The sequence below is a fragment of the Vombatus ursinus genome, unplaced genomic scaffold (assembly GCF_900497805.2).
Source record: "Vombatus ursinus unplaced genomic scaffold, bare-nosed wombat genome assembly UNPS02015255.1, whole genome shotgun sequence".
Classification (NCBI taxonomy): Eukaryota; Metazoa; Chordata; class Mammalia; order Diprotodontia; family Vombatidae; genus Vombatus; species Vombatus ursinus.
The window spans coordinates 1,462,577-1,472,663 of record NW_020955033.1 but is presented as its reverse complement, the minus strand read 5'-3'; the positions used below and the strand labels follow the sequence as shown (position 1 = coordinate 1,472,663).

The 10,087-nt window shown below is 37.3% G+C and overlaps 1 protein-coding gene across 2 annotated transcripts in view; it reads right to left on the bottom strand.

The window, feature by feature from the left end:
* Positions 1-3,148: 3,148 nt before the first annotated feature.
* Positions 3,149-10,087, bottom strand: part of LOC114031907 (V-type proton ATPase subunit H) — a 110,984-nt gene continuing 104,045 nt past the window's right edge. For both annotated transcript variants that reach the window (XM_027847107.1, XM_027847108.1), the window contains one exon: positions 3,149-5,306. In XM_027847107.1, coding sequence (XP_027702908.1) covers positions 5,246-5,306 — 61 coding nt within the window. In that variant the 3' untranslated portion in view covers positions 3,149-5,245. The remainder of the gene's footprint in view (positions 5,307-10,087) is intronic.

The window sequence follows — 10,087 nt, the reverse complement described above, 5'->3', positions numbered from 1 at the left end:
TGGAGCATGCCCACTCACTCCAGCACCTAGGGAGAGTCTGTGCAACAAGGGAAGAGGAAGTCTCAGACCCACATAAGGTCACCACCAGACCCATAGTGGGTCACAGCAACAAGGACAGATGTGAATAGACAGTTTTGTCTGTCCACTATATAAATTGAGGTTACAGACCCAAGGTGGACTAAGAAGACAAGTTCTACAAAGTGAATAGCTATCAATTTAGCCAATTTACAACTTAAAAATATCATAAAAGGGAAATGACCAAAGAAGAGGTAGCTGTCTTAATTCTCCTGAATAATTTTACACCCGATTTACTGAGAAGGCCAAACATAGGCATTTAGGAGGCCTCGATCTGAAATGTTAATATGTGCAACTCCTGAAGCCATTTCTTACCTTCTCGAGGTAAAACTTTTATATCTTTATCACCAGGCTGTAAAGAGAGTACTGATGGGACAGTGAATTACTTAATGGATTAGTGGTAGAGTTACAGCGAACCTCTAAAGCTCCTGCTGAAATATCAACATCATTAAAATTAAGCCTTGTTGTTCAGTTGTTTTCAACTCTTTATGAGCCTTTTTGAGGTTTTCTTGCCAAAGATACTGAAATGGTTTGACATTTCCTTCTCCAGTTCATTTTACAGATGAGGAAACTGAGGCAAATAGAGTTAAGTGACTTGCCCAGGATCACACAGCTACTAAATGTTTAAGAACAGATTTGAACTTGGGAAGATGAGTCTCCATGACTTTAGGCCCAGCGCTCCATTCACTGTGCCACCTAGCTGGCTAAAATTAACCCTATATGCCACTTACATTAATAGTGTTTTAAAATTTAGTAAGCACTTACCTCACAGGGTTAACTTAAAATTTTCTTGGCAGTCAAGAAAGTTAATACTATCTTAGAATTAGATAGGTAGTGACTAGAAAGATGAGTCACTCATCTTCATGATGCTACCCTGGGCAAAACTAAAGAATTAGGTTCAGCTCTGGATACCACATTTTAGGAAAGCCATTGATAAACTGGATAGAAAACAGAAGAGGCACCTGAGACAGTGAAGGGCAATATGAGGACTCAAAAAATGGACCAGGGGCCTTTTAGCCTGGAAAAAAAGTCCCAACTGTTTTCAAGTATTTGAAGGTCTCTCATATGGAAGAGAAATTCATACTGTTTTCCTAAGACCCAAAGGGCAGAACTAGGATCGACGGAAGGAAGTTGTGAGGTCTAAGAGAAAGAACAATACCAAAACATCCCATAGCAGGCTGCAGATAGAACAGGGCTTTTTCACCATGAGAATGGTGGGAAGAGACTGGGAGTTATCATGTGGGAATGCTTGTTGAGGAGTCTGGATTTCTCATGGTCAAGATTAATAGGCTGGTGCTGCTGGTTAGAAGTATGAAAAATCTTGAAGCTTTAAAAAAAAATCTGTTGCCTTGAGATAAAACATACAGCAGCATGAATAAGATTTATAGATTACAGTTACCCAGAAGAAAACAAATGATGATGATAACATGGTAACAATGAAAGAAATAAACTCATTTTAAATATATTGATAAGATAAATACAGAAATATGTTTTGCATAACTTCACATGTATAATGGGTATCATATTGCTTGCCTTCTCAATGGCTGGAGGGAGAAAGAGAACATGGAACTCAAAATTTTAAAAATCAATGTTATAATAATAAAAAGAATGAACATATGAATACAAAAATGTATTGTAAACTACAGGACCTATTCAGACCTTCTTGAAGATGACTTTGCAGCTTATGGCCAAATAGAAGGAAATGATGTGAAATTCTGAGTTGTGCTGGCATACCTGGCAAGGGTAATTGCTATGTAGACACCAGTATAAATGTAAGTCAAGAACTTCTAAAAGCTCATTAAACATGAGCTATGTGCCACATGTTCACAACACATATCAGACATTAAGGTGCTTTATCTAAGAGAAATCATTTGCCAAATCTGAAAGCTTATTTTCAAAGGAAAAGCAATTCCCAATCTTAGAATACTGAAAAAGACCTAACTTCTTCAAAAGAAGGCTGAAAACTGTTTAAGTGACATCCAAATTTGTTGTTTCCTAAAATATGATTAAAATTAAAGCTTTTAACTATTAATAACTGGTATAAATAAGCTTTGAGTCAAAGCTTTAATAGCTTAAAACCGCACTAAGACTTTTGGACCACCCTATCTAAGGAACTAATTGAAATATATAAGAATGATAGTGATTCCCAACAGATAAATGGTGAAAGGATATGAGCAGGCAGTTGTCAAAGGAAGAAATCTAAGCTACGATATATGAAAAAATGCTCCAAAATCATTAATAATTATTTAATAATTAGATTAATGCAAATTAAACCAGCCCTGGAGTTCCACTCCACACCCTTCACATTTGCAAAAATGACAAAAAAGGAAAATGACAATTGGATAGACTGCAGAAATGCACCATGGGTGGAGTTGTGAACTAATCCAGTCATTCTGGAAAGTATTTGCAACTATGCTCCTAAAGTCACTGAGCTGTGCAAACTTTTTGACTCACTAATAATATTACTAGGACTCAACCCAAAAAAGATCAAAGAAAGAAGACTCGTGAATACAAAAATATTTATATCAGTTTTTGTTGCACTAAAAATCTGGAAGGGAAGAGGCAGGAAAAGAGAACCATTAGTCAGAAAATGGCTGAACAACAAATTATGACATATATATATAAGAGAATATCATTGTACATAAGAAAATGATGAAAGGGATGGTTTCATAGAAACTTGGGAAGACTTGTATGAACTGATCCACAGTGAAATGAATGGAAGGAGAAAAATTCACAAAGTAACAACTCTGTAAAGAAAAACAACTAGAAAAGACTTTAAAGCACTCTAATCAATGAGATGACATATTGCAGAGGACTGATAGGCCCAAGGTGCAGAATATCATATGTATTTTTGGACATGGAAAATGTGTGAATTTGGTTTTTAAATTACATATGTTATAAGCACTGTGTTTTTCTTTCTTTTTTTTGCCTTTGGCAGGGGAGTGAGGGTGGGGGATATACAGAAAGGAGAAGAAAACTAACGACAGTGCTGCCAAAAAAAAGAAAGAAAAGAAAGAAAAGTAGGTTACTAAAGTATTTTTGAAAAAGCACAGAAGTAAAATAGACAAACAGGTCAGCTTTGAAAGTAACATGTTGAATTTATTATATACTTTTTTACAAGCAAGCAGTATGACTAAAGACCCACAGTTTCATATATCATCCTGTGAGAAAGGATTAGGAGTTAGGCTTCCCCACACAGAACAAGGGGATTCTGAGAAGGACTTCCAAGATCTTGTGGATAGTCCTTCAACCAATCAGAAATGCCCCAAACATTCTGCAAACAACTAGTTCCTTAAGACAGAGCCCTGGAGGCTAAACTGGTTGCAACCTGTGGGGTCAAGGAACTTTTCTCCATTGCTGCTTACTTAATAAGTTAATTAAATATTAACTGACACACCCCGAGGGCAGAGCTAGCCGCCATTTTTGAACATGGGATATATAGGATGCACGAACTAACATGACATGGAGGAACATGGGATGGGCTATTCAGGAAGAGTGTAACTCAGATGAGCTAGTCAATCTTAGGCTCACGTGGTTGAAGTATGGATCTTACTAACCATTTAAAAGTTGATTCTACCACTATACCAGTGTGCACATGCTACTAGAGTATGGTGTGCCCGCTTCTCATGAGAAGCATAATAAAGGCTTTCCTTCATTTACTCTTGTAGTAGATTTTTGTTTTAGATTTTTCTAACAATCCTTTTTCTGTTCTATTTTGTATATAGAAGTGTCTTTCTTTTGGGGGGCGGGGTTGTTCATTAAATTCAGAACTAAAAAGTAAAATTATAAATGTTTGCTTACAGCTAGAGAAATAACATTTGGTGTGATGTACAAAGAACCAGTCTTAAAGCCAGGAAGATTTTGGGTCAAGTCCTGCTGCTTCTCTCACACTGACTGTGTGACCCTGGGCAAACCATTTAATCTCTCAGGGCTCTCTAGAGGTGTCAACCTGCACTGGTAGAAAGTCTTTGCTCACCTAGGAGTTCCCTGTGCCACTAAAATCACAAGTCCAGGGCCTCTCCCCTACCTCTATGGAAAAAATATTTTTCTAGACTTTGGACAACATTTGTTCATTGAGAGGCAGTGTGGTATATAAAGACTGCTGGACTTAAGGAGAGGATCTCATACTCACTGGCTGTATGTCCATGGCCAAGTGACTTAAATTCTCTAAGCTCAAGTTCCTTCATCTGTAAAATGAAGATGATAAAATCTGTAGAATTTACTTCATTGGGCTATTGTGCAGCTCAAATGAGAATTATTTTTCTATTAGCAATCATACTCATTTTCATCCTTTCAGGTCCCACCATCAAGATGCAATTTGTGGTCTTTTTTGGTTCAGACAATAACCTTCTAATGTCTCCCTGCCTCCAGATTCTCTAAGGTTATCAAGTGAATTTTTTCTAAAATACTACTTTAATAGGGCTATTTTTCTACCTCCCAAAATCACTCTATTACCTCCTGCAAGGCTTTTTTAGCCTTCTCATATTATTCTCATTTATAGAGTTTATGCTCCACCCAAATTGGACTATTCTCTGTCCCTTCTTTACTCCACAGAGCATGCTTGTACCATTGATTCACTATTCCTGGAACGTCCTCTTCCTTTTTTTGAACCCCAACACCCGTTTTTGAAGCCCAACTTTTAAAACTGACCATTCTTTATAAACATCTAAAAGAGGTAAATTTTTTCTTTGCACTATTTTACAATAACTTTTTAAGGATTCACTTTAGGATAATAATGATTCTAAAGCACAAGGAGAATGTTTGAAACATTCAATCTCTGAAAAGGCAGGAAAGAAAAATATTTGGAGAAGATGTTTTGACAAGAACATTCTGGAATGTTTATCTTTTAATATCTATATTCATTTCAAGACAACAATAAATATAGAAAACAAAGGCAATACATGGAATAGCTATATTTTTGCAGATATGGGAAAGGAGACTAGCTTTTTAAACAGCAATTGTTAAAATTATTCAAATGATACAACTTAACAATCACTTTGACTAGGAGACAGCATAAGAAAAAAAAGAAACTGAGGAGAAGAAATATCTGCATAGCAGGAGATGAACACTACAAATAAAATCATGTACTCTTGAATCTAAATATTAAGATTCATACTCCAGTTATGCCACTGTATGGAGAGGTGGAAATTTTGAAAATGGACATCTCTATTCAACTTCTTGCAGTAGCTGTTTGAGGTTGTTCCGACTGTAGTTGTTTACCAAGATATTCCCTGAAAATAAATAAATAAATAAAATTAGCATTTACAAATACAATAAAGATGCCACTCCATCTTCAACTCCAATCCCCAACTTCTAGCAAATAAAGGCACAAACCATGCTGCTATAGATACTTCTCTTTCATGCCAAAACGTTGTGTGACCATAACTTTTGCTTACCACAAAAGATTTGTAAATGTTGATAGTCAGCAACTTCTGGAAAACTAAGAATTCCTAAATCTCAGACTTGGACACTAACAATATTAATTCTGGCTCTCCCCAGAAAACATACCCCAGCCCTAGCCATGCCCCTATGCACTTCCTGAATCACTGGGCCAGGAGGGAAGTGAATTTCTTGCTCCTCACTCTGATTTCTAGAATGCTCCTTTGTTGAGAGTTATCTGCACTGAGGCAATAATCAAAGTTGTGATGGGGGAGGGGGGACAGTAGGAGGAGAGGGACAAGGACAGAGCGATAGACACTCCAGTGGCTCCTTGTTCCTATAGAAGAGGTGTCAAACACCGGCCAGCAACACTAAATGTGGCCCTAAACCAGACCGACATGTAATTGGGAAAGTTGACAAAATAAATAAAAATACAACAGAACACACAGAATGTTAACATGCAGTTTTCAAAGTCAATACATGGTCCACAGGTATTCTTATGTATGGTTTAGTGGCTCTCATTTCTACTTGAGTGTGACACCATTCGCTTATAGAATTAAATACAAAATCCTTTGGCATTTAAAGCTCTCATAACCTGGCCCTTCCTATGTTTCCTGTATTCCTACATTTGACTTCCTTCCACACTCTCTGATGATCCAGCCAAATGGAGCTACTTGCTGTTCCTCCCCTAGGGTACTCCACACCTCCATCTTCCAACTTCCTGCCTTTCCACTGGCTGTTACTATGTTTGCAATACTCTCCTCATCTCCACTTACTAGCTTCCCTGGCTTCCTCTGAGACAGTTCAAATTCTACCTTCTACAGGTCTTCCTCCTACTTCCTTAGCCCCAACCTCCAGCCTCCTAGACACTAGTGCCTTTCACTCCACAGATTACATACCATTTACTCTGTGTGTGCATGTATATATTGTAGGTTCCTAGTTATTTACAATATTTACAATGCTATTTATAATATAATAATATCTTCCTCACTAGAATATGAATTCCTTGAGGACACAGGCTGTTTTTGCTTTCCTTTGTATTCCCAGAAATTAAAACAATAGTAAGAGCTTAATAAATGCTTGTCAAGCATTTAACTGACAGTGCATGTGAATAATATGTGTATGTCTGCGTATGCACAGAGAAGGGAAGAGAGAATGAAGGGGGAAGAGGAGACCAAGAAAAGAATCCTGGGGATTGTCTACATTTAGAACAGGAGTTCTTAACCAAGAGTTGGGTCTGTGGATGGATTACAAGGTTGTCTATGAACTTTATTTGGGGGAAAAATTACATTTTTATTTGCACTGCCTCTAACCAAAATTGATTATTTCCTTAAATCATGAATATAGGCAACAAATATTATTGTGAGAAGGGGTCGAGAAGCTTTAACAAACTGCCAAAGCAGTCTATGACACAAAAAAGGTTAAGAACCCCTGATTTAGAAGGAAGAGAACTTAAAAATGAGTGGTCAGAAAGGGAAGAGAAGTAGAACAGTACAAGGTCAGAGAATGTAAGAGAGCTATCAAAGAAATGGATGAGGACTAAGACAAGGCATTTTGATTTAGCCATTGGGAAGCTGGTTTTTGAGATGAGATAGTTCAATAGGGAAGAGCAAAGACAGACTGAAAGAGACTGAGGAATAAATAAGTTGCCTAGAAGTGGTGGTAAGTTCAAGGTTACTCTTTAAAGAATTTTCGCAGTGAAAAGATGATAAATGAGACAGTAGCTCAAGGAGGCCACAGAATAAGTTTCTAAGTTGGAAAAGTCCTCAGGTTCAACCCTCACATTTTAGAGATGAAGAAACTGAGCCCCAGTGAGAGGAAATGACAACAAGCATGAGGAGCAGGATTTGAACCCAGTCTTTTTTTACTTTAGAGTTAGTCATTTTTAAGCTTAGGAAAGTATTTTTTAGGACAGAAGAAATATAAGCATGTTTATATGCAGTGGGAAGACACTAGTGGAGAAAGAGATTAAAGATGCATAAAAGGGTAAGAATAATGGAACAAGATCTTAGGAAAGAAACATTGTTAAGATTAAAGACATGACAGGGACAAGGAGGTAAGACTTCTTCCCTAGAGACATGATTATATGAGATGAAAATATGGAGAGATTTTAAAGCAGATAAGGCAACAGTAGAAGGTGCTCACATTTTTTTAAGTAAAGTAGGAAAGGTTATTCAAAGGCAGTAAAGAATCAAATACTTTTTGAAATCTAAAAATTTCAAAAATCTACCTAAATACTTACTATTAAAAGTGCTTGTCAAGACTAGTACTATATTTCCAAATGTTAGAACTCAATGTCCTACCTACACTATCACCTGAATGAAGCAAGAAAAGAGAATTTACTTCAAGGAAATTCACATATGGAACAAAGAAGCAAACTCAAAGAGCCCTTAGTCATTTGATTCCTTTATTACATACTACTGAAAATAAACAAAAAATTCTGCTACATCTCCTGAAACAAATATATCAATGATGAAAATGAAAAGGATCTGTCACTGGCTCAGGAGTCAGAGGGCCTGAGTTCAATCGCCTCTAACTCTTATTATCTATGTGACTTTGGGCAAATTACAACCTTCCCTGGGCCTCAGTTTCCTCATCTTTAAAATGAGAGGTTTGTACTAGATGGCCTCTTCCCTTCTCTAATCTGAACTACAGGTCCCTTTTAGCTCTGTGTGATCTTTCGAATAATGTTATTGAAGTGACTTGAGAGGGAGTAATAGATCAAATACTCATTCTTCAATAAAACAATACATATTTTCGCACTTGATTCACTCAAAGTGACACTGATGGGAAACAAAAGTAAAGTATGTTCTCAGACAAAATGAAGGGCAAGATACATTACTCTGGGGAAGAAAGAACTTGGGAAAAATACAAGTATTGTTTAAGTGAAGTATTGAGTTTTCATCAGAGAACAAATGAAAGAACCTATAAAGCTAGAACAGACCCAGAACACATTCTGCAAGGCTATGCTACTTGTAACCAGTACTTACAAATGAAGTATCAGAAGCCGTCCCCTTATTAGAGCCAACATATTGACATAATGAGATGCTAAAGAAAAATGTAAATATTATGACATTTTACATGGCAGGACTATGTACCACAGTGTGAAATAAAATTTACTTTTGGTCACTTACAACTTTTTTACAAAGCAGCAATGTAGCACAGTGACCAGAATAATGTTTACCAGCTGTGTGACCCTAGTCAAGTTATAGAATCCCAGGCAACAAATATTCTTCATCAACTCAGTTTCGCACAGAATTTTAGAATTTGGAAGCAATCCCAATATGGTAGCATAATGTAATGGATAGAGTTGGACTTGGAGTCAGGAAAACCTGGGTCCAAATCCTTCCACAGACAGTTACTAGCTGGGTGACCCTAAGGCCTAGGCAGTTTGATCAACATCTCAGCCTCAGTTCCTCATCTGTAAAATGAGAAGCTTGGATTAGATGATTTCTGAGGCTTGATCTTGCTCTGAATCTGTGATGCAAAGGCCTATCACTCAAGCTACTGTCTCATTTCTCCAATTCCTAACAAATGCTCATCCAGTTTCTGCTTGAAGACTTTCAATGCTGGGGAACGTACCTTTAGCCCATTCTATTTTCAAAGATTTTTGACTGTTTGGAAATTTTCCTCTTATGAAGCCAAAATTACTCTCTTTGCAACTTCTACCTGTTGCTCCTAATTCTGCTCCCTGAAGTCTAAAGGATATGTCTAATCCTGCTTCTAAAGGATGGTCTTTCATATACTTGAACAAGGATATCAATCAACCCCTTTCCTTCTCCACCTCCCACATACATCATAGCCTTCTCTTCTCCAGTAAAACTTGCCTACTTCCTTTAAACACCCTCACAAGGGAAGGACTCAAGGCCCTTTACCATCCCTGGTCACTCTCCTTTGGACATTTTTGCTAACATCAATGACATTCCTAAAATGTGTTTCACAGACCAGAAGACAATATTCCAGATAAGAGCAGATCAGAGCAAGGTACAAAGCGACTACACCTTCTCAATATTTGAGACCCAAGATCACATGTGTCTTTTTGGCTGCCATAGCAGACTGCTAACTCATACTGAGTTTACTAAAAGCCCCAAACCTTTTCTAGACAAAACTGCTGTCTAGCCTTGCTCCCCCAGTCTTAGACTTATGAAGTAAGTTTTTTTGTAATAAGTGTAAAACTTTTATATTTATTCCTATTAAATTTTCTCTAATCAGATTCAGATCAATTTTGTAACCTGTCAAAATCTTGTCAATCCTGTCTCTAGCATCCAGTGTGTTTCTGAGCTCTCTTCTCAACTTGGTGTCATCTATGCTTAACCTTTATGTGATTCAAACAACTCCTTATGGCTCTCTGAGGGTGTTCTGCCCAAAGGAAGGCATATGTGGCTGAAATTTACCTAGTTATCTTGGAGTTTACTGGCTAGAATTCTTTCTTAAAGACTCTGCCTTAAACCCAATTCACTCTGGCTCTCAATGATTGGACAACAATAGGTCCCTGCCCAAGCACCACTTAATGGTTATTTTGGTCCCTCCTGCTCAGAATGAATGTAAACAGTTATTTGTTTCTCTTTGGGTCAGCAACCCTGAGGGTCTTCCCCTCCCAGTTTGATTTTTTTTTTTTTAAGGGCCATCCCTT